Raw genomic sequence first — 25,192 nt, 5'->3', positions numbered from 1 at the left:
CACCAGGTAATAGAAGACGAGCGCCTTCAGATCCTTTAGGACTTGTCCATTCAGGATATAATGTGCCTGGAGGTTATTCGTTTGCCCACAGGGCAGTGAATGAGCAACGGGCTCAAGGTACACATAGCTCTTGCTTAGGGAGAATATTTGATAAGCAGTGTGGTATGCTTCTTCGTTTTCTTCCGACAGCCATTGGTAGCCATAGCAGGTAGCATCATCCTTGAGTTTGGCCTAATGCATCAGAAAAGCAATATTACTGTACAGATTATATGGCGCGCAGAATCAATGTTCTCACAAAATGACAACAATTTACTGTATTACTTTAGAGTAGCTAGAAATATTTTGTGTGAAAGTTACAAGTGAGAGAAAGGGGAACTTTATTTTTGGTCAATATTAGAAACAAGCATGATTTGTGGGTTTTCCTGCAGAGAGTCCTGATGTTGGTATTTATTTTTCTGAGGAGCATAAACAAGGCATCCTTTGCTCCGATTAGCTTGCTTGATGTTTCTTTGGCTACTTTACTTAGGCAGCCCAAAACACTGCAACTAGGAAATCTCACTGAGAAGATTAAGTAATCTCCAGAAAATGAAGAATTGATCCTCAGATAGTAACAGTTTGTTTTACAATGGGCCATCTCAAGTGAGTTTTAGAAAGAAATGTAATATTCCTTTAAGGTCTGAGAAAATCTCTGTAAGCAGCTTTAGCTCATAGAGTTGACTTGGGGAATAAGATGAAGTCTACATCTCCTGGGCCATAGTGGGCCAATTATTGCTAACAGTTCCTGTGATTCTGGACCCTCGAGACTCAAATGTCATATTGGGATACATTTCCATGGAGAAGTTATACTTTATCTCTTTCCAAGCTTCCGCTTACCTCACCTACACATTCCCCTGTAGCATGCGTGACTCATTATGCCAGCAAAATATGTTGTTTCTGTCTCTATACATGCTTTAGCAAATTATATATATTCAAGAAAAGAGAAAATTAAAAAACAACATTTTCACTGCCAGGAATAGTAAAATGTCTTATACATAAAAGGTGATTAAGTTCATTGATTGAATAAATGAGTGAACATTGGAGAGGTTCTAAGATGGCGTCCAGGTAGAATCACCCATCCAGTGCTCCTGCTGTTAGTTGGAAAATTGAGAGGTAAGGAGGTCAATAGTGAGAGGCAGGGTGCCAGAAAGAGAGATCAAATGTATTAGGGTTTGCAGATCAGACCTTACCCCATGATTTTCACCCTTAGAGTGATTCAAGGATTCACTAATATGCTGTAGGTTCACTGTGTCTGCCCATGGGCTCCAATAATCCCTCACCAGGTCCAGCGGGACAGTATCTACCACCCCTTTCTGTGCCCAAGATCTGAGAACCACAGTAAGCAGCAGTTTCCCCAGACTGCAGTCTAAAGGTGGCCATAATCTCGAGCTCTTGGAGAGCCTCCAAGAACTAGCCACAAGGACTCACACTGGAGGCCTTCTCTCTGCAAGCCTCCCACTCCTACATTGAAAGGTTTTGCATCTCTTCTCCCCAGCCAGGAACAGAGCAACTGCATCAGCCATCCCCCTTTCCCCTCTGCTCAGCTCCCTGCCTGCCAGTCTAGGTAACAACTGATAATTAGACACTAATTTGCTGAAATTGGAGAACCCCTAGGTCATTGATTCTCAACCTTCCTAATCCTGTGACCCTTTAATACAGTTCCTCATGTTGTGGTGACCCTCCAACCATAAAACTACTTTTGTTGCTACTTCATAACTGTAATTTTGCTACTGTTATGAATTGGCCCACCCCTGGGAAAGGGTCAATCGACCCCCAAAGGATCATGATCCATAGCTTGAGAACTACTGCCCTAGGATATTGAGCCCCTGTGGTAGAGTGAAGATCCCCAGGCTGTGCAGGAGGCAGCTGGGAGTGACACAGGAAGGCAGCTGGGGCAATACAGACCCAGTGGGCCCCAAACCCACTTCTCTAATCTGGTCCTCCTTCCCTGGGATACATCATGGCACAGCTCAGATACCAGGCCACCCTACAAGTCCATTATAAAAAGAAAAGAAAAAAACCACTTTCAATCAGAGGTTGTGTTCCTTTGTGTAACTTTGAACGTAAGCTACTAGAAACCTGATTCCTTTAACATAGCTTTAACACAACAAAACTGGCAGATAACAGGTCCCCTGAGCACACCCTACAGAGCTTTCTGATAATAAAATAGAAAACCAACCGGAGCTGAAAACTGCAGCCAAAGGAAAAAATGGGTTCTACCTCTAATGCATTGCCCCAGGCCTTGTGGTGTCTACATCAAGCCACCCCTAAACCCATGGCTACACCATCAGCTCTCCCTGGACCAGCACCATGGTCTGCTGACCACTGCCAACCTCAATCCACCTTAATCTACCGCCTGAGGCCTCCCTCTGATGCTTTCCACCAAACTGCAACCGTTTCTTGCCCAATCAGCCTACATAGGACTATCCTCACAGCCTGCAACTGACCGGCCAGTGTCCCTCGAGTGGGCTATCTAACCTGTCCTCAAAGCAACACAGTAAACTAGGGTTAGAGAGAAATCCAAGAGGGACAAAACCATAGCTCAACCCTCCAGGACTGTTGGCTAGAGGCAGCCTGCAGAAGCATTCCTACCAAGGTCCCAAAGAGAGTGTCCAAGGATCTTTGATTCCCTAGGCAAATGGCTCTGAGCTACTATAAATCAACATGCACACAGCAAACTGCCTCAACAACCTGAATGGACAGTCAGGAGAAAAGAAAGGTAAAGCCAGAGGAAGTGAAGCAGCAGGTGTTGATCTGCCACAGAAAGAACTCTTCAGAATGCTGCTGGAAGTCACACAGGATATGAGGGAAGCAATACTGAAAAAGGATGAAATGATAGAGGAGATGAAGGCCACACACCAAAGGAAAAATCAAGATTTAAAGGATGAGGTAACAAAGGCAAATAACAAATTCACAGACTTCTGCAACAGACTAGAAGCAGAGATTCGTACTAGTGATCTTAAGGATAACCAGGCAGACTTCGAAAAATGGGAAAGACAGTCAAACAAGATAATCAGAGAAGCTGACGAAAACTTGAGAACTGTTCTGTCTGATGCTATGAAGAATAACAACTTAGAATAATAGGACTATCGGAACAAGACACAATGAAGAAGTCAACAGAAAAAAAGCAAAGAAATTCTTAGGGGAAAACTTCCCCAGCTTAATGAATAAAAACCAGGCAATCATCCAGTAGGTCAAAAGGGCAACAGCTAGACTGAATCCCAAGAGGAATTTTCCAAAGAGTGAAATAGTTATACTACCCAATTTTGAGGAAAGGGAGAAAATCATAAGAACAGTTAGGTGAAAAAAAATCAGTCACTTACAAAGGTACCCAAATAAGAATATGCTCAGGCCTATCAGCGGACACCATGAAGAAGAGGGAGTGGAATAACATACTCCAAAAGTTGAAAGAAAATTCAAACCCAAAAGCATTCTACCCAGCCATGTTATCTATCAAGATAGACGGAGAAGTAAGAGTCTTCCCAGACAAAGAGCAACTCAAAGAATACATTAAAAGAAACCCAGCTCTACAATTTTTTTTTTTACCTACTCAGAATGGGCAGAAGAACAACACTCATCAAACACATGTAGGAGACCACCACATAGAGCAACTCCACCAAAGGACAACACATTGAAAACAGCCCCCAAGATAGCATTGGCTGAATGGTGAAAAGAAGGCAGGAAGGAACCCCCCCCCAACACACACACACACACAATGTACTGATAAGAAGGGACATAGACAAACACCCACCACAAAAGCTACAGAACTAAATTATAATTAGGCGACTTGACCTGAAAGATATTTTCAGAGTTCTCTACTTAAAAGCAAAAGAAATCACATTCTTCTGAACACCGCATGGCACATATTCAAAGACAGACCATACGCTATGGCACAATTTGAATCCGTATAAATTTAAGCACATGACAATCACTCAGACTTCCCTCGGAGACCAATATGCGCAAAGGCTAGAAATTAACAAAGGAATGACAAAGAAAACAAGGGCAAACAATTGGGAAATGAGTAACTCTCTACTGTAAATGAGTGAGCATTGGCCCACATCAGAGACAAAATTAGGAAATTTTTAGAAACCAACCAGAATTAGAGTCCAGCATGCCAAAACTTTGGGACAGAGAAAAAGCTGTTATCAGAGGAAGGCTGATAGCAATAGATGCACACATGAAAACAGAAGAGAGACTTATGATTGATATGCTAGAACAAAACCTCCAGCAGTTAGAGCAGAGTCAACAGGACAATCCTACTAATAGCAAAAGAAAAGAAATAATAAAATCAGGGATGAGAAATAGGTGAAGGAAAACATGAAAACAATTTAAAAACTCAATGCATCTAAAAATTGGTTCTTTGAAAAGATTAACAGCATTGATAGACCACTGGCAAACCCAAACAAAGAGAGGAACAAATATCAATAGCCAGGTTGAGGGATAAAACAGGGGACATTACAACAGATCCTAATGAAATTAAAAGGCCAATTACACAGTACTATGAAGGCTTGTACTCCAGTGAATTCAACAACTTGGAAGACATGGACCAATATTTGGAAAAACAATCCCTCCAAATAGATTAGCTCAGATGGCCCTCAAGAACCTCAACTGACCCATAGCAATAGAAGAAGAAATAGACAAGGCTATCAAGGGATTAACAACCAAAAAATTCCCCAAGCCAGCTGGCTGCACAGAACAATTCTACCACACAGTCAGGGAAGAACTGACACCAGTCCTACACGAACTCTTCCAGAACATAGAAAGATGGCAAACTCCAGCACTCTTAATATGAAGCTAGTATGACACTGATACTTAAAGTGGGCAAGGATACCACAAGAATTGAAACTACAGACCAATATCTCTAATGAACATTGATGCAAAAATCCTTAACAAAATACTGGCCAATAGAATACAAACATATATAAAATGAATGATTCAACATGACCAAGTGGGATTCATTCCAGGGGTGCAGGGGTGGTTCAACATCTGAAAGTCCATCGGCATTGTTTGCCACATTGACATGAAAAAGGATAAGAACCACTTGAAGTATGTAGAAAAAACATTAGACAACATTCAACACCCATTCCTTTTTAAGACAGTTAAAAAGATTGGAATTTTAGGAAAATTCCTTAATATAATTCAAGCTATATATGAAAAGCCAACAGCCAAATGTGTTAGTCAATGGAGAAAAGATGAATCCCAGTGAAAAAGGGGACCACACAAAGTGGCCTTGTATATGACATCGTACTGCAGGCGCTAGCTAATGACATAAGGCAAAGGAAAGACATCAATGATATTTGTCTGGGGAAAGAAGAGGTGAAACTATCATTATTTTAGATGTTATGATTTTATATATGAAAAATCCCAAAATCTCCACAAGAGGAGTGCTGGCAGTGTTAGAGGAATATGGCAGATTGGCAGAATAAAAGATCAACAAACAGAAGTCTATCAGACTGCTATATATATCAGATGAGACACTGGAAGAGGAGACCAAAAGGTAGCAATAGCCAAGCACATATTAAAATATCTAAGGATATACCTAACCAAAAAAAAACAAAAGATTTGTATGAGGAGAACTCCAGAACATCATTACAAGAAACTATTACAAGAGTGACCTCCAAAAATGGAAGAATATCCAGTGCTCATGGATCAAAAGACTCAATATAGTAAAGAAGTCAGTGCTGTACAAGTACTATATAAGTTTAATGCTATCCAATATAAAAACCAACATCTTTCTTCAAAGAATTGGAAAAACTAACTACCAACCTCATATGGAGAGGGAAAAAGCAAGAATTAGCAGAGAACTCCTCAAGAAGGAGGACAAATTTGGAGAGCTTTCTTTACCTGTCTTTAGCACCTGTTATACAGCCACAGTGGTCAAAATAGTGTGGAACTTGTATAATGACGGATATTCAGACAAATGGAAAAGAACTGAAAACCCAGAAATGAAATCATCAGCATATAGACAACTGATTTTTGACAAGGGCCCCCAAAATATCAGTTGAGAAGCAGATGCCCTCTTCAACAAGTGGTGCTGGAAAAAAAAGTACCTACCTGCAGAAAAATGAAGCAAGATCCTTACTTCACTCCATGCACAAGAATAAATTCATGGTGGATCACAGACTTCAAGCTTAAACCTAAAACTATTAGGGCTACCAATGAAGGAATTGGGACAAACCTAGGAACTTTGGTATAGGGAATACATAGGATATCAGATATAGGGAAGGACACAAACCAAAGAAAGTACAAATTGACAAGTAGGATATAATAAAGATAAAACACTGTGCACATTGAAAGAATTTGCCAAGAACTCACAAATTGGGAAAACATCTTTAGCAAAGGCACGTTAGACAAAGGCTTTATTAATAAAATCTACAATACTCTGCTAGCCTACAATAAGAAAAAAACAAACAAACAAATATCCCATTGAGGAGGTAGGCAAAGGGCCTGAACACACATTCCACAATGGTAGAAATCCAAATGGCAAACAAACATATGGGACATGCAAATTTATTTGTTTTCATATTTTTCCTCTCCTGTATTTTAGCCCTGATTTATATTATTTCATTTCTTTTGCTATTAATAGGATTGACCTGTTGACTCTGCTCTAATTGCTGGAGGTTTCCCTCCAGTATATCAATCATTAAGTCTCTCTTCCCTTTTCATGTGTGCAATGAAGTCCCCAAGTAATCCCGAAAATAGACTTCAGATTTGGAGGGCTTGGCTTGGCAACATATCAGACTAGATCACAAAACATACATAAGGTTGAGCAGACAGACCTGGAAGTATTTTTAAAACTGCCCCCCCTTCCTTCTTTTTTTAAAAAATGTCTATCTATATAACATAAGCAAGATAAACAATCCCGAGGTGAAAACAACGGGACACACAGTTCTGGGGGGCCAGGGGAGAAAGGGGAGGTGGGGTAAATGGAGGGGTAACTAACAAACCCAGAGACAAGGGAGCAACAAGAGATCTAGTCAATGGCAAGGAGTGTGCAAAATGCCTGGTGGGGTTTGATCATGTGCAATGTAGCCGAGAGGAATTACTGAGAGTCAAATGAAGGTCAATCATGATAGTGGGATAGGAGGAAAGGGAAAGGAAATAGAGGAAAGAACTAGGAGGCAAAAGACATTTATAGAAGTCTAAGTATAGGAATGCATAGATATAAATATATTAATATATAGCAATAGGGATATAGGTCTATCTACATATATTTATATGCTAAGTATCAAGGGAGCAGAAGGACATTGGGCCTCTAATCAAGTCCTTCCTTAGTGCAAGAACACTTTGTTTTAATAACCTGGCATTCTGGGCATTCTGTGATGCTCACCTTCCAGACATGATTGCTGAAGTCAAAATGGGTGCATAAGCAAATGTAGTAAAGAAAGCTGATGGTACCCAGCTATTAAAATATATAGCACCTGGGGTCTCAAAGGCTTGAAATTAAACAAGTGGCCATCTAGCAGGGAAGCAACAAAGCCCACATGGAAGAAGCACACCAGCCTGTGTGCTCACAAGATGTTGACAGAATCCGGTATCAGGCATCAGAAGACCCCAAACAAACAATCATGTCCATGGGTGAGGTGGGTTGGAGTGGAGACCCAAAGCCCATGTGTAGACAATTGGACATCCCTTCACAGAAGAGTCACAAGGAAGGGATGAGCCAGCCAGGGTGTAGTATAGCACCAATGAAACACACAACCTTCTTCTAGTTCTTTAATGCTTCCTTCTCTCCACTATCTTGATCCCCATTCCACTTTACAAATCTGGGTAGCCCGGAACAGGTGCACTGGTGCAGATAAGAGCTCTTGACACACAGAATCCAGGACAGATAACCTCCTCAGGAACAATAATGTGAGTAGTGATTCCCTGAGGGTCATGGGAAGGTGTGGGGAGAAAGGGTGAACTGATCACAATGCTTGCTGTATAACTTCTCCCCCCACCCCTAGGGGCACTAACAACAGAAATGTGGATGAAGGGAGACAGCAGATGGTGTAAGATATGAAAATAATAATGATTTATAATTTATCAAGGGTTCACGAGGGTGGGAGAGGGAATGAAAAAAGAGGAGCTGATACCAAGGGCTCAAGCAGAGAGAAAATGTTTAGAAAATAATTATGGCAACATACAGTATGTGCAAATGTGCTCGATACAGCGAATGCATGCATTGTTATAAGAGGTGTAAGAGTCCCCAATAAAATAATATGTATATAAAAGTGAAAATTGAATTTTGAGTTATTAGAAGTATGAACTTTCGTGCCACCTATTTCGAGAAGAATAAATAAAATATATCTAATATCTCTTCTTTATACCCCAAAGAGGGGATTTTTTTATGCCCAATTTATGTGAGGATAAGCAGCCCTCAAGGAGTCCTAGTTAAGAATTGGGATTCCATCTGCTGAGTCAGCAGTTCAAACCCATCAGCTGCTCTTCGGGAGAAAGAAGAGGCTGTCTCCCTCTATAAAGATTTACGGTCTCAGGAACCCTAAGGAGTGGTTCTACTCTACCATATAGGGTCTATAAGAGCCAGAATCGACATGGCCAACGTACAAACCCCACTGTCATCGAGGTGATGCAGATTCATAGAGACCTCACAGGCTCCATGTCAGTGTATGGCTAATAGTATTCTGAAGATAAGGCAGTCATCAAGAGAAACACAGAGGAAGAATATTAATTCATAGAACACACATTTTTGATTATGCGAAAATGAGCTTCTATAATATTATGTCACAGTTAAAAGGGGCTTACTAAGCACGTTAGTATGTATTATATCATTGAAGTCCTATAACAAACTCATGCAGCCCATGAGGTGTGTACTGACATTGCAGATAAGGAAATGAAGAGATTTAGTTATTTTCCCTTCACCTAGAGTTTCGAGCCAGGATTTTTATTTGTTTATTTGATTATTGAACTTGTACTTTTAGCCATTCCCCTTTTAACTTTTGTCAACGTTGATCTTAAAATTGGTTTTCAATTTCTAGGTGTTCTTTCTTGCCCCTTCTTTAGGATTAAACACAACTTCGAAATTTAATCACTTTTCTGCTGCCACCTTGTTGCCAAAGTTACTTCATGTCATTGATGACTTTCTTTCAAACTTACTTGGACACTGAGAGTGGTACCCTTGATGCTGGTGGTGTTGATGGAGAACAGTGCCAAACCATGCTCATCAGTGGTAGCGTTGGAGTGATAGTTAGCTTCATTTGCATGTATGAAGATTAGTTTATTGGCCATGGGGACACCTTTCCCATCTACTAGGCGTACCTGAAGATGAAAAGCAGTGGATTAGTTATATGGATAATAATCATTTTATCACAAATGTTGTCGAGTACTTTCTATGGATCTGGCACCATTTCAGGCACTGGGGTTATAGCAGGGTGAAAAACAAAATCTCTATTATCATACATTATAGACTAGTGAAAGACACAGATGGTAAACAGTAAATATATAATGCACATAGATATACACCAATACAGTAATTGTAACAGATATCTATCTCTCTAGATATATCTATTTACTAGTAATGAACCCTACGAAGAAAAATGAAACAACAAAAAGGGGTAGAGAGTGATGAGGATGATAATAAGGGTTACCTGACAAGGTCTTCTCTGGATATTCTGAAAATGTTGTGTCACATATAACTCTTGTATAGCCACGGAGCACGAGGGTCATATTAGGAATGAAAACTTTTTAAGACGTTAATTTATGTGATCCACAAGCATAATTGTTTTGTGAGACACCATTAACTTCTTATGGGTTAGTGTTCTGAATTATTTAAAAAATGCACAAGTGAACAATAGCCAATACTTTCTTCTGTGAGAGTCTCTGGCCACTTCATATATGAAAACAGCTAAGGAAGGAACAACACAGTGGAACCGAAAAGACACAGGACCTTCCACAAGAGTGGCAGAGACAAAGAGTCTTCCCATAAGAGCTGGCACCTTGACTGTGAGAAAATATTTTTATTTGCTAATGTTACCCACTTGTGGTTCCTGTTATAGAAGCTCTAGGTTATTAGGACTAGATAGTTTGTGTTGGAAACTTAATGTAGATGACCACCATGACTTTTTATTTTTTCACAAGAAAATATGATAAACACCGAGACTGCCTGGTGTTCATCATATTTTCTATGAAAAGGAGATTGAGTGACATCACAGAACCCTGTTTCAAAAATAAAAACAAGACAAAGTCTTCCAATTTTGATCGAAACTTAGAATTGTTTTCTAGATTTCATGACAAATTTACAGAGGTACGGACCTATTTTTTGTGTGGTTTGAAAACTTTGGTTATATTAATCAATAGCATTAATCAGGTATGTTTTCAGCAGAACACATTGAACAGATGAGGTCCTAGAACACAGTTGGATAGGCGAACTGCAAAATACTTTACCTGTCCAAAAAAGGGGATGCCTTGCCTAAAGTTCGGATCCACTTTCACAAATGAGAGTTTGGTTATGGTTCTTGTAATTTCACTGGAACCAGTCCCAGTTAATTCCACCTCTAACAAAGAAAGAGAGAAAAAGGTGAAAAAAAACCCCTTTAAGGGCAAAATGGTCTTCCTATATAACCTCCTCTCTTTCAATTCCTACTTGGGCAAAGAAAAAAAATCCAGTGGCTATAGTTCTCCTATACTGATGTGCTATACAAACCTGTTCCTTCTTCTTTGATCTTGGCCTCTACTTGAAGTTTCATTTCATACCCTTGCCTCTTCAATTGGAAGATTTTCGCTTTTACTTGTCTAGAAAAGCAGCCATGGCTGTTTAGCTGGAAAGGAAAATATTTTTAATAAATCATACTTATGACAATGAACATATAATACTGGTATATACATATTTAACAACATTTAAAAATGTCAGTTATCACGGTGTCAACTCCAACTCCTAGTGACCCCTGAGTATCAGCAGAGCTGAAGTTCAAAAGCTTTTCAGTGCCTGATTTTAAAGAAGCATCTACTTTAAGAAGTCAGGCCTTTCTTTCAAGACACCTCTGGGTGGACTTGAACATTCAAACTTCTGGTAAGTAGTCAAGCTGGTTAATACTTTGTACCATTTAGGAACTTCCAGAGAACATTACATAGGGATTTTCTGTGATGAGAACATAATAGTCACTAGGGACTAATTATTATCTCATTTCAGAACAATATCTGGCTTATAACTATATCATTTAATATCTGAAGTTTCCTAAAATGAATGAGATAAAAAGTCCATTAAAATATTTGGATAAGTGTACTGTAGCAGGCAGCTAACTCTTCACCACGACCTGGGCCCCCTTCCCACACTATACACCTATGCCTGTGAAGTGGCTGCACATCCCCAAACTGCTTTCTAATTCTTTGACATCTAGGTGGGGCCAAGTGATGTGTTCTTGTCATAGAGGGAGAGCAGCACTGAGACTCCCCAGGCAAGGTGGTTGAGAGTTGTATGTTTCTTCTCCTTCCTTCATAGGAGTGGACACCCAAGGAGTCTTTGAGTGTAAGTATTGGAAATAGCTGAATTTTCACCATTTTGGGTGCTTGGCTGACCAAGAACAACCACATTGGACAATGATAAGTAATAAGGAATTATGATTGTTCTGAGTCATTGATTAAAAAATAAAAATCATAATAGGTAGCACAGAATTTTCTTTCAGTTTATTCTCTAAGTTCCATTTTGCAACTCACTGCTTATCAACAATTCTTCTACTGGGAACCCTAAAACTAAGCCTCCTATGCTTCACTTACCTGCCCACTGAACTTCTCACAGAGTGCCTGCGACTCTTCCCCGTAGCAGTGAGAGGGGTTCCCATATGATCTGCACATGCTCACAGTGACATATCCAGGGACGGGCTTTCCATAGGTATATCTGTCATGAAAGCGTTGCCAAATGAACCAAAGCAAATATTGAACATCCCCATTTTCTACTTATTTATATTTTCTCTTTACCGAAACTATATTCACGCTCTCATTTCTGCACTGTTGAGGGCTCCCTGTTTGAGGTCATAGTGAAATGAGTGAATATCTCCTCCTTACAGAACTCTCTAGTGTACTGTGCTGGAAGATACTGTATTATCCTTTTTTTTTAGTGTTTATACTTTTGCTTGTTTTTGTAAAAATTATATCTCTAGAAAATCATGTGCTGAGTTAAAATGGATCACTTTAAAGTTCTTGATTTTAGGGTACTAAGTAAAATTGCATTTGCTTTTATTTTATTTTTAAATTTAGCTTTATTGAGCTATAATTAACACAATTCGATAGTTCTATCATATTATGAAAGGTTGTGCAATCATCGCCACAATCAATTTTGGAGTATTTTCCCTTCTCAGACCCAGTGGTGCTGACATCTCCTTTCCCCACCCTCCCTTTTTATGTCCCCAGGTAACTGCTACTTCAGTTACTATCTTCATCAATCTTGGCTTCCTGATAAAGAAAACCATATGAAATAAGGACAAAAACACAGGAAGAAAAAGGAAAAGAAAAAAAGAGAAAGATCCAGCAACGATGATCATATAAAACAGTGAAAGGCCTCAATCTAAGGAGAAGCAAATGACATTAAAAATTATGATAAATTGAAAGTGGATCCAAAGGGAGACCTAATGGCAAGGTGTTACCTTCCAGTCAAACTATTTTAAAGTGAGAAATAGAAACAATTAATGGCAACAATAAAGCGAGACTAAACTAATTATGATACATCCACAATGCTGATTGAGATATTCAGGCAATTGTGATATGGTTAGTTTGGTTTTAATGGATTGAATATAAAGGGACCACAATGAGAGGATTGTGCTGTGGTTGCTGCTGCTGCTGCTGTTGTTAGTGCTGTCGAGTTGACTCCTACTCCGAGCGACCCTCTATACAACCGAATGAAACACTTCCTGCTCTGGAGCCATTCCCACAATTGTTCTCATGCCCGAGCCCATTGATACCGCCTGTGTCTACCCATCTCCTTGATGGTCTTCTTCATTCTGCTGACCTTTGACAATACCAAGCGTGATGTCCTTTTCTAGGGACCCCTAATAACAAAGTACAGGAGAAGAAGTCTCTCTATCTTCAATTCTATGTCGCATTCTAGCCAGACTCCTCCAGGACAGGTACAGAAGACTCTAACTTAGGGATTGGCCAGTTTTTTCATTCTCTGGGTATAAGAGTGAGCTATTCAGAAGCAGAAACAGAGACAATCTCACGACCGTCAAGAAAGAAGAGTCACTAGTGTAGAGCTCACTTGTGAAATGGCCCAGATACCTTGCAGCTCCAAGATCATGAGACAGAGTAGAGTAGCAGTCTAGGGACCTTGAGGCATAATGGGGGATGGGGGTGGGCTTCCTGGCCCAATGAACCAGGCAGAGACCATGGGACCATGTAGCTGAGAGACCAACGACGAGAGAGAGATAAGCCTGTCAACATGGTTTAGAAGAGATACTTTGGACAAAAGATCTGTATCCTTACCATTTTGTAACCTGTTAGCTTCCCTAAGGAACCCCCGTAATCATGAGTATTGTCTGCGAGTTCTGTGTGAACACTTCAATTGATGGTCAAAGCCAGTAGAGAAGTAAGGTGTCATGGGAGGGATGCTTGATGTCAGACTAGGGTAGAAGAAAAACGGAGGCTGGAATCATGTCAACCTCTGTGTGTGTCAATCAGCCCTCGGCTGGTGTGGAGCTGGATTGTCTTCCTTCCCACTCAAGCTGCAGGAGGTCAGACTTGGCACCCACACCATTTCCTTTGTGTCGGAAATATGTTGATGATTGGTCCATTTTCAAGAGTTTTTGTTTCCATCGCTTTTAAAAGGCCCTCTACATCTCTATTTAAATGATCACTAGTAGTGCAATAAATTGGTGTTGGGCTATTAACCTCAGCACCAAGGGCTCACACCATGGGAAAAAAGATGAGTCTCAAACCCCCTATATAGGCCTGCTGTCAGTTGGAATCAGCTCAAGGGTTTGGTTTGCTTGTTTTTATAAATCACTGTTTAGGGCCATGGTGGCACACTGGTTAAAGTACTCAGCTGCTAACCAGAGGTTTGGGGATGTGAACTCACCAGCTGCTCCTTAGGAGAAAAATCTGTGAGCCTTCTTCTGCAAAGATTCAAAACCTTAGAATTCTTACAGGACAAGTCTACTCTATCCTACAGGGTTGCAAAGAGTTGGAATTTGAGAGCAGTGGGTTGAATTTTTTCCCTTATGTCTCTATTTGCAATAGCGTTGACTCACGAGTTACAACCTGGTGGCCATTATTCCGAGACAGCACTAGAGCAGGGGCCCAAGTAAATAGACAAGTGTCCTACATATTTGGCCCTTAAGTAGTATAGATTTCTCAACTCTACCTATTAGTGATACTGCTGGGCTGTGTGGGTGATGAGAGAATAAGATCTTGGAAATATGGATTTTCAAGGTTGGAAGTGCCCATATTGAGAGAGAATGTTCAGTCTCCCCAGTAAAAATGGCAGAGCAGAGAGGGATGTGACATGCCTGAGACAGATATTTGAGTAGATGAGATTTGGGTTATACGTTAATTTCTACAAATTCAGAATGCAAGTTATGTTTCCATTATACATGATAGACCAAGTATCGAGTATAAGCTGACCCAACTATCAGCCAAGGCACCTAATTTTACCACAAAAACTGCATAAAAATTTGCTGAAAAACTTGGCTTATATACTAATATATATCTGATTGATTTGAATTGAATTTCCTATACAACCCTGTGTTCATGATCTCCTTAACATTTGACTATTATTTTGGTGAAGGGAGTCACTATCCTACAATACGAGCCTTTGTTCTGTGCGCAGCTAATTTTGTCACTTTCAGGAGGAATCCTACCAACAGATCTTTTCCAGGAACAGTTGCCCAACCCATGACAGAAACGGTAGCAAGAGCATAAAAGAAAATACGAAGGGAGAATAGAAAAGCAACAACAGCAGGAGACTTTGGAGGCGGAGTGCTCCCAAGTGCCTAAGATATTGACACCCTCATGAGTCCCAGCGGAACTAGCCAAAATATCCCAACTGGTGAATGTCTTTATCTAATCCCCCCCCCCAAAGATTTAAATAAAACAACAACAACACAACAAGAAACACAATCAACTTACAGGCCACATACTGACACATCCAGCTCTTCTTCCAAGATAGTGATTATCTTTGGCATTTTTACTTGTACTTCAAACTTGGGAAGGACTGTAGATGAGAGAGAGGGTTTTGTGATTGGTTTTTAACTTTGGGGAAGTTAATATTTTCAGGCTGTCTGTAACAATTCCCCAATGATATTTTAGGGCTCTGAAAATGCAGCTCTGCTTCTCAATGTATCAATCTTTACTTTATGGAGATCCTGGTTGAAGGGCTGTGAATGGTCACAGTAACCTGAAGAATTATGGAAGGCACCTTAAAACAAGGATGTTTACATTTTTTGAGATGAAATATTATTGTTATGAACATTAACAAACCTATATGAGGCTGGATATTTCACAATACATCAATGACCCTTGTTGGGGTTATATATAACTGAGTAAGTTCCAAACCCATTCTTTCCCACGGGAAAGGGGGGGATGTCTTCGAATTGCGCTCAAGTTCTAGAGCCAACAAGTTGAAATACAAAGGAAACATTCTGCCCAAATGGCCATAATCCATACCAAATTCCTCCACGGTGAAGTGGTGCTCTACCCTCTTGCCCGATTCCTTCTGTGCCACCAGTTTGTAGGAGCCGTGGAAGGGCTCTGAGGAGAGGGAGTAGGACAACTGCTTGAGGCCAGTCTCTAACTTGACATTCTGCCACTGGGTGATGCGATTTTCTTTAGGATCCTATAGATAAATGAATTGCAATTTAGAAATGGCTTGTAAGCATTTGCGATGATGAAAAGAATTAATGCAACTCTTGGTCTTCAGACAGAGAACAGATGGGCAATGTGGGTACTGGGAAAAGGAAATGAATTAGAATCACTCAGCCTTGTGGTGAGACTTTGAAGAGTTCTCCTTAATGACATTTCTGGATATGAAAGGAACTTCTCAACAACAGCATTTAAAAAAAGTTTTCATTTTAAAAATTATGTCCTCATTAATTTATTTATACTAATTGGGATTGATACATATGTCAAATAATTCCAGAGTTCAACCACATTTAACCACGCAGAATTGTGCATCAACTACCACAATCAGTTTCCAAACATTCTTTCTCTTTATGGACCCCCTTCACCCCTCCACTACCTCTACCTCTCCCCACCAAAACCGCGATTCTACTTGCTGACTCTATGGGTTCATCAGTCTGGGTTTTCATACACCAAAAAATGAAAAACAATTACTTCAATATCAAGAGGGTGACCCTGATGACATAACACTCTCGAGATACCCCATAATATGTAAAATCCAAAACCAAACAGAACAATATGACCCCCAAAAGATTTCTGATACCAAATCAGGCCCAAAAATGCCTGCTAGGGGTTATCTGTTGACAAGTTTTAACTCTTCAAGTCAGGCTTCTGCCTTTGACCTTCCACTCTCAACTCATCAAATGCGCTCCATAGTAACCTCTTCCTTCTATCTCTCAATTATGGATAGAGGGAATAGAAAAGCCTTGTCTTAAATGTATTGCTTTCTCTTTAACTATGGAATACTTCATGTTGCTTACCTGAAGGTATACTAGTGGAATCTGAAAGACAAAGGAGAAATAAAAGAATTTAGAATTGTTCTAACTTATAAGCAAATCAGCTTCCATGTAGACTAAATCTATTTGTAGTAAAATGCAGAAAGACTATAAGGCTAAATTTCGCAGAATTTTTAATTAGTTCATATTGAACAATTAATAAGTAATGTTAAGAACTTAGTAGACCATCTGCAACAGATACATATGTGTACTGCCACTCCTTAGGAATGAAGTTTACTAACATTATATAAGTACTGACAGCATTCCCCTAAGAGCATTCCTCCTTATGCACTTTTACAGATTAAGAGATAAACATTAACTGAACTATCCATGACAAGGTCAGATCTAATTATTAATATGGATAACAGAAATCTTCAGTCATTCTATGAACAAGGAGTGATGGGAATAGCTCTTCTGTCAATATTTATTCACTTTGAAAAACAAATATTTATTAGGTGTTGAACATGCCTGGTTATATATTGGGGACACTGGAAATATAGTCATACCCAAAAGAAAAACATATATGCTCTCTTGGAGCTTATATTTTAGAGGAACCCTAGTGGCGTAGTGGTTACCCAGTGGGCTACTCACTGCAAGGTCTGCAGTTTAAAACCATCATCGGCTCTGTGAGAGAGGAAGAAGGCTTTCTACTCCTATAAAAAGTTGCAATCTGGGAAACTCACAAGGGCAGGTCTGCCTTTACATATAGAGTCTATAGAGTCACTATTAGTTGCAATCAACTGGACGGCAGTGGTAGTAAGCCAGAGAAGAAGAAGAGAAAAAAAAACCATATCTATGTCCATGTTTTAATAGTTGGAGTCCCTGAGTGGTGCAAATAGCTAAACGCTTGTTTGCGAACCCAAAGGTGGCAATTCAAGTCCACCCAGAGGCATCTCAGAAAAAAGACATGGTGAGCTACTTCCTCCCAATCAACTAGGGAAAACCCCATGGGGTATAATTCTATTGGGACATACACGGGTCATTATGAGTTGGAATAGACTCTATGGCAATTAATTATCTATCTCTACCTTTATCTTCACCATCTCTATATCAGGTGGTGTTAAAGATTATGAAGAAAAGTAAAGCCAGGTGAGTTAGTAGAGTGTTAGATGAGGTATTTGATTTTAGATAGAGAAATGAAACTATAAGCTGGGGGAACAGTTTCAAGGTTATTGCAGCAGCCTTGTTTAGACATGATGTTGACTAGGATCAGGTGTTAGTCTGCATATAGATTTCTAGCCAGAACATTTTTTGTCCTGATGAAATGGATGTGGCTGTGACGAAGCAAGAATTACTCCATGATACTTTACCTCAGGAGCTACAAGCAAAGAATTTCCTCTTGTTGGGCTAAGAAAACATGGGGATAAAGCAGCTTTGGGAGGGAAAAATAAGATGTATATTGAACGTCTACATAGAGTCATTTATTATCATAAATATGAAGCGTGAGACATGAGGATCAAACACTGATTATCCTCATCTCACTTCATAATAGAGTTTTGATTGTTGTGCTTAGAAAATGTCTAAATCTTTGAGAAGTTATTCAAACAAAAGTGCTTTAGCTGGTTTGTTATTGAATCGATTGTTAATTGCCTTCAAGATGATTTTGACTCTTTGTGACCCCAGGTGACAGAGTAGAACTGACTCCACAGGGTTTTCACAGCTGTACTTTTCTACAGAAGCAGAATGTGGGGATTTCTCCATGAATCCACTAGCTCGGGTTGAATTTCTTTCCTCTTGGTTAGCAGTCAAGTTTAAGTCAGTGGTTCTCAACCTGCCCAATACCGCACCCCTTTCATACAGTTCCTCTTGTTGTGGTGACCACCCAACCATAAAATTATTTTCATTGCTACTTCATAACTGTAATTTTGCTACTGTTATGAATCAGGCAACCCCTGTGAAAGGGTCGTTCGCCCCCCAAAGGGGTCGCGACCCACAGGCTGAGAACCACTGGTTTAAGCCTTGTGTCACCAGGACTCCAGAGATATGGACTTCTAATTTGCCTCTTCGAAAACTACCTGAAGTGGCTTAAATGTGTGACAACTGACTGACAGCATTAAGGTAGAAAAGACAGGAAAGTAATTCCTTTGCTGATCCTGGATAACCTTTTACATGAGAACCTCATCCACTCGTAATTCCAGAAATGACCGTTGGTGATGTCAGATTCTTCCTGGCCCTGTTCTATAGAATAAGAAAACCAATAATAGGCTCCCAGTATGTGTATACAGATAATAATGAATTTTTTGGTAGATAATAGGAGACTCACCAACTCATCCAGGGGGTGGAAACTTTCATCCAATGAGACCACACGAAAATTCACTAAAACAGAAATATTTCCCATGAGCACCAGAAACCTACACCAGGTCTATGGCCCAGTGAGACAAGATTATTAAGACACTGGAATTGTAGGAACTTTGTCTGGGGAGTAGGCAGGGAAGGAAGAGTTTCTCTTTTTGAAATTGTCCCAATTGTAGGCCCCTTCCTACCTGTCTGTGCTGGTTTGTAGATGGGTTTGTCTGTCTGCATAAACACCAAACTGTCTTCATTTTTAACAGCCACCCTGGTCCTCTTTTTGAACTCATGGGTTGGTCCTTTTATTTGGACAGAGAGGAACATGATCTCTTCACTGGCTGTAGATTTGGGGATCTGAAATGTGAGAAACAGCCTGAGAAAGCATTCAGTCTTCTCTCCCAATTCCTGTTCCACTTCTCTCTGCAGATCCTACCCTTTTCATTGAACTTCTCTCCTTCTTCCTACCAGGGAAAGCCAGCGGGGATATGAATGAATTCTGTCATTTTACAACACAAGACGGAGGAAAATGCATCAGGAAGAAAAGGCATCAATGAGTCTCACATCTCCAGATAGCTCTACCAATCCAGTAGAGATCCCCTTTACACTGAAACCTTCCAAGGCAATGGGACATGCCAAAAAGGGCAAGGCAGACATAGGTCTTAAGACTATGAGAAAGAAAATGAGAATATTTTATTGAAAGTAGGCTATATGCACACCCCATGGGCAATGCTGAAGCACCTTTGCTCAGGGTGATTTCTACAATTTTCACTCCTGAAAAGAACGCTAGGAGGATGTCTCCTTAACTGCTATACTTCTTACCCTGTAAGGTAAGTTTCCTTTTTCTTTTTGAAATGACCTCTAAGGAGAAGAAAACTGTTGTGCTTTCCTATTAAAAGAGGGAACTTCAAGGGCCAGAGTCACCTTCAGGGTCTGCAGACCCTCCAAGGGTCTGCTCTACCTCTCTGGAAAAAAATCACCAATCAGATAAAAGGGTGGGAACACGGGTACAAGCAAAATCCAATGGTAGTGGCTGGTAGATTTTCAGGGGAGTACAATGTTCAATGTTGCCATAATTACGAAATAGGGTAGCAAATAAACCACAAGCGATCCCTCCAGTTCTCAACCTGGTTTCCATTATGGAAATAATTGGTTTCTACTGCGAGTAAGTGACCTCGCAGGATGGGATAGCAACTCACATTGCCTTAGGGCAGGGTTCTCTTTTGGCTTACTCTGGTCTCTGGGACCAGGCTGGAGATTCTATAGAGAGAGGGCACCCAGTTGTAGTAGAGGATATTATTCACAGTATGAAATTGTTACCTGCTGAAATTTATCTCAACACCTGCACAAATCTCGGAGTTACATCAGATTTGCCCTGAAAGATTACATCGGACTACCCCCCCTCTATTACCCTTAGAGGAGGTACGTTTTTGGGAACTGGTGGCTCCTGCTGAACTTGGGCTGAATTTGCTTTATTCATGATCTTTTCATTTGATTTTTAAATCACATTCTTTCCTTGCTTAGCCCATACTTTCTGTTGGTTTTCTTGGGAAGAGCATTTTGTCTTTGATTATTAAGTTGATTTTTTTGGGTAGCTGTTACAATCTTTTATTTCATTTTGTAACATATTGGGTAAAGAACAGATAATGATGGCGATATCAAGGACATTTTTGTCTGCTGAATATTTGTGATATGTACTTTTAGGCGAGAGTTGCTTTAAATGCTTCATATGAAATGATGACTGTTGTAAAACTGTTGAGAACAAAACTCGAGAATTTTATTTTGAAGTATTTCTTCCCTAGCGCATCCACATTGACAAAACATCATATCTCGACTGCTTTAAGTCATGTGTGTAAAATTGTACACAACTCTCTCTACCTGTATGCAGGCTCAGAGTGCATTTTATTTTTAAGATGCCTATAAATGTTTCTTTCCCCAGGGTTGGAAAGCCAAGCACTTCTCCTTATCGCTATACTTCTTTCAAGATTGAGAGTCTTTCCTGATATCCTCAGTCTCTCAAAGCCTTCCCTTGACGGAACACGAGATCCTCAACAGAACAGAGCACATGGAGTCAAACCGTGGTACTCACAGTGAAGGAGATACAGTGGAACAGGTCTTTCTCGACCGTGAGATCAGCGAAGAGGCTCCTGTTTCCCCTGACTGACTCCAAGCAAGCACTCACAGTCACGGTCTCATTCAGGTGGTTCAAAAGGAGACAGCCCTTCTCTGGAGTGCCGGTGTGGAGCAGGGAGGGAACCAGCACCATATACTGCCTGAGAAGGCAAGGGGAGGCAGTCCTGTTAGGAAAGCCATTCTTATCCACAGCACCGCTTTCCATAACAGTTGTCACTACCTTTAGTTTGGCATCCAGGCGAATATGAAACGAATCTCTTTTGTTGATTGATTTTTCCTTTCAATCGGTAGTGCAATGCCATGAGCATTACCGTGATAGGAACTTTAAAAATATCTCAAAAAGCGTTTGATACCTCACTTCATGGACCCCAGTATTTAAGCATTTAACCTCAAATGTTACAAGTTAATTCTGTTAAAATAACGTGTTAAATTGATTTTAAAAATAATTTTATTGGGGGCTTTTACAGAAATTCTAACAATCCATAAATCAGTTATATCAAGCAAATTTGTACACATGTTGCCATCATCATATTTCTTTCCTTTTAAAAAATAAATCATTTTATTGGAGGCTTTTACAGCTCTCATAACAACCCACACATGAATTGTATCAAGCATATTTGTACATATGTGGCCATCATGATTTTCAAAACATTTTCTTTCTACTTGAATCTTTGGTATCAGCTCTTCTTTTTTCCCTCCCTCCCCCACCCTCATGATCCATTGATAAATTATAAATTATTATTTTCATATCTTACACCGATCACTGTCTCCCTTCACCCACATTTCTCTTTTACATCCCCCTCGGAGTGTGTGTATGTGTGCGTGTGTGTGTGTGTGTGTTATACATACATTATCACTAACGGTTACCTCCCAACCCCTCTCCATACCCTCATGGTATCGCTATTCCCATGACTGTTTCTGAGGGGTTTAGCTGTCCTGGATTCTGGGTGTTGAAAGCTCTTATTACCTGTGGCCATATTCTGGTCTAGCAGCATGAATTTTAAGGTAAAACTGGGCTCATGATAGTGGTGGGGAGGAAGCATTAAAGAACCAGAGAAATGATGTGTGTTTTGTTGGTGCTAAACTGCACCTTGGCTAAATCGTCCCTTCTGTGTGGCCCTTCTGTGAGGGGTCAATTGGCTACAGATGGGCTTTGGGGCTCCACTCTGACCACCTCCCGCACATTGATATCCTTGTTTTTGATCTTCTGATACCTGATCCTATCAACACCTTGTGATCACACAGGCTGGTGTGCTTCTTCCATATGGGCTTTGTTGCTTCCTTGCTAGACTTAACTTCAAGTCTTTAAGACCCCAGGTGCTATATCTTCTAATAACTGGGCACCATCAGCTTGTTGTTCCCTTGTCCCTGAGTTTGTTGGCTCCAGACTCCCTCCCCGCCCTCCTTCCTCTCGCATACCCCACTGGAACCATCACTCCCATGGCTTTCTCCTCCAGGATTGTTTATCCTGATATCTATCTATCTATCTATCTATCTATCTATCTATCTATCTATCTATCTATCTATCTACCTACCTACCTACCTGCCTATCTACCTACCTATTTATATTTCCAGGCCTATCTGCTGACTTTTATGAATGTCTTCCAACCAGATCTAATGAGGTGCCAAGTACTGCCCCTGAGTCAGAAGTTTATTTTATCCTCAGAGACTTCATGACTTTGCTTCCCTTGATGCTCTGTTGTGCTCCCTTCATGATTTTCCATGCTGTGTGTGTGTGGAGGTGGGTGGTGGGGGTGGTGGTGATGGTGGGGTATAAATTGATTTCATGATAGGATTGTTCCAAAATGAAAGCTCTCAGGTGTACAGGAACCACACAGTCAATAAATTCATAGACTTTTTATATATAGACAGACAGATAGATGGTGTTCATGGGGGATTCAAAAATTTGTGGAAAATCCCCATTATCTTTTACTTTACTTTCCCCACAAACATTCTGAAGTACCCTCATGTTTCTTGATGTATATGGAAGCACTTGTATTTAGAAAATGTCTATAATATATACATGATATATAACCAGCAACCTTGTGAAAATGATATGGCAAGCATTTTCTTCCTCAGGAATTTGATGCTCAACGAGAGGGAGTTATTTGTTTGGAGTTTAAAGTCTAATTGTGACACCGACCTAAGCATATCTTAGAGTGTTACCTAACCATGCATGTTTGCATTTAAATATTTGCCTTTTAGCTCATGGCTCGACCCTGGCTTCAGCCCCAAAAGGTCCTTTAGTGAATGGGATTTGGCGCTTAGGAACTCGTGAATGCGGCAGAAGCTCTCGCAGTACCCTCACACAGAGCTGAAGCACGTTCCTGTGGTTTTAAAACATTCTTGCTCACATGTCCTAAAATAATTTTTTTGGCACTGTACACTCCTTTCGAATTTTCAAGTAAACATCTATTTTGTAACAAGTTTCAAACATAGCAAAAGGTATTATTTCTCATGACGCTTAAACGAAAACTTCCATGACTATTTTAAAAGATTCTCATAGAGTCTTAAGTACCATAATGTTAAGATGCTTGATAAAATCTATTTTTTAAATGTCTAAAAGTTTTTTTTTAATGCTTGGAACTATAACAACTTTTCTTTTTTCCTTCCTAGTACCTGAATTTCCATGCTACTAACCACACAGAAATTTATCTTTAGGCTTTTATGCTTCCAAATATTTTATGAATATTAACTTTTGCATATACTTATACATATGTTTATATGCATATACATAGTACGCACATGTATGTAACATACACATTAACAGTTAAGCCTTCTTTTAAAGAGAATGTGGCCATAGTGTTTTCAATGTCAACATTTTCTTCAAAAGTGAGATACTTTTCTGTCTTACTAGTGTATAGCTGATGAATGCAAAATAAATATATTATGTATTCTTAGTTATACTTCCCAATTAAAAGAAGCTTGCACTTTAGAAGTACATTTTAAATGAAAAAAAATCTATTTTCCTCTCAATATATTTATTTATAAACAAATATTTCTTATTGCAAGAATGAAACAAGGCTTGACATTACTTTTGTTCATAATTTTTGTTTGTGTAGATGTAAGTACTGAGGAAAACTGTTCACAGAACCAAGTAAATAAGTAACAGGCAAAACAGATGTAGCGTGTCACCAGCACCTTACAATTTCTTCTTCACTGCAGGCCTAAAATCACCCTGTGACCCACTTTTAAGAATTACTTTTCATAATCCATAAAGTGGTATATCCTTCAGGTCTTTAACTTGGTTGGAACACAGAATCTCTCACCACCTGACCTGAAAAAGTGCTTTCGCTTCTATTATCAGAATCTTTCACCTTCCCTTCATCAGCATTAGTACTTCAAATTGTACTTGATGGCCCACACTAGAGGCGCCCCTCGCCCTCAGCTGTGCTCTAGTAAAAGCTGATCAAAGTGAGGCTGGTCTTTCTCTTATCCGGGAAGGCAGACAAGTGAAGCGAAGCACATCAACACAATACACAGAAGTGCATATATTCCTGTGAACTCTATTCATATATGTATAGTATGAAGCACTAGAAATGTATTCTCTAAAAGTAACAATTTCTAATAAAGCGAAAGAGAAATTAGAAGAAATTTAGAGATCCAGAGAGTCAAAGAGAAATGGTTAAGGATAAGAGCAAAAAGATTAAATCAGAGTTACAGACCCTCCTGGTTGGAAGGGACATTAGTGTAAAGAAGGCAGCAATGTCATAGAAAAGGCAAATGATATAGAAGGGAAATCTAAAATAAAAGAAAAGATTCATAAAATTCAGGCTGGGTGTGGAACTCACGGGTTTCCAGAGACTTTGGGCAGGAGGGCCAGGAGGAGCAAAATCAGGCTCAGATGAAGTTTGTTCTTCTCCATGCTGCCGGGAGATTGGACGCAGGGAGACTGATAGTCCTCTCCTTCCTGCACTCAGACTAGTCCCCAAAGCCCGTCCGAGCAACTGGGCTTTATGCTACAAGCTCTGGGCAAACAGGAAGTTCCACCCACGCAAGGTCTCTAAACATTTTCTCCAAGGGTCATTGCCCTCTGTGGCAGCCCAATTACAGCCAAGCGCCAGAACCCAGCTGTGTAGAGCTACTGGTTAAGAAATGCGATTAACGGGGAGACAATCAGTTTCCCAGTTTATCGG

General features: G+C 40.0%; 1 protein-coding gene across 1 annotated transcript in view; it reads right to left on the bottom strand.

The window, feature by feature from the left end:
- A2M (alpha-2-macroglobulin) overlaps positions 1-24,972 on the bottom strand; it is a 64,033-nt gene extending 39,061 nt beyond the window's left edge. The window contains exons 1-12 of the mRNA XM_075553359.1: positions 24,848-24,972; positions 21,013-21,196; positions 19,121-19,280; positions 18,901-18,953; positions 16,623-16,643; positions 15,631-15,799; positions 15,094-15,178; positions 11,752-11,872; positions 10,682-10,796; positions 10,423-10,532; positions 9,136-9,297; positions 4-231 (exon numbers count right to left, since the gene is read on the bottom strand). Of these exons, the coding sequence (XP_075409474.1) occupies positions 4-231; positions 9,136-9,297; positions 10,423-10,532; positions 10,682-10,796; positions 11,752-11,872; positions 15,094-15,178; positions 15,631-15,799; positions 16,623-16,643; positions 18,901-18,953; positions 19,121-19,280; positions 21,013-21,196; positions 24,848-24,921 (1,482 nt within the window). The 5' untranslated portion in view covers positions 24,922-24,972. The remainder of the gene's footprint in view (positions 1-3; positions 232-9,135; positions 9,298-10,422; positions 10,533-10,681; positions 10,797-11,751; positions 11,873-15,093; positions 15,179-15,630; positions 15,800-16,622; positions 16,644-18,900; positions 18,954-19,120; positions 19,281-21,012; positions 21,197-24,847) is intronic.
- Positions 24,973-25,192: the final 220 nt, after the last annotated feature.

This window comes from Tenrec ecaudatus, chromosome 6, assembly GCF_050624435.1.
Source record: "Tenrec ecaudatus isolate mTenEca1 chromosome 6, mTenEca1.hap1, whole genome shotgun sequence".
Lineage (NCBI taxonomy): Eukaryota > Metazoa > Chordata > Mammalia > Afrosoricida > Tenrecidae > Tenrec > Tenrec ecaudatus.
Note: the sequence above shows the minus strand (reverse complement) of the source record. Positions and strands in the feature narration are given on the sequence as shown.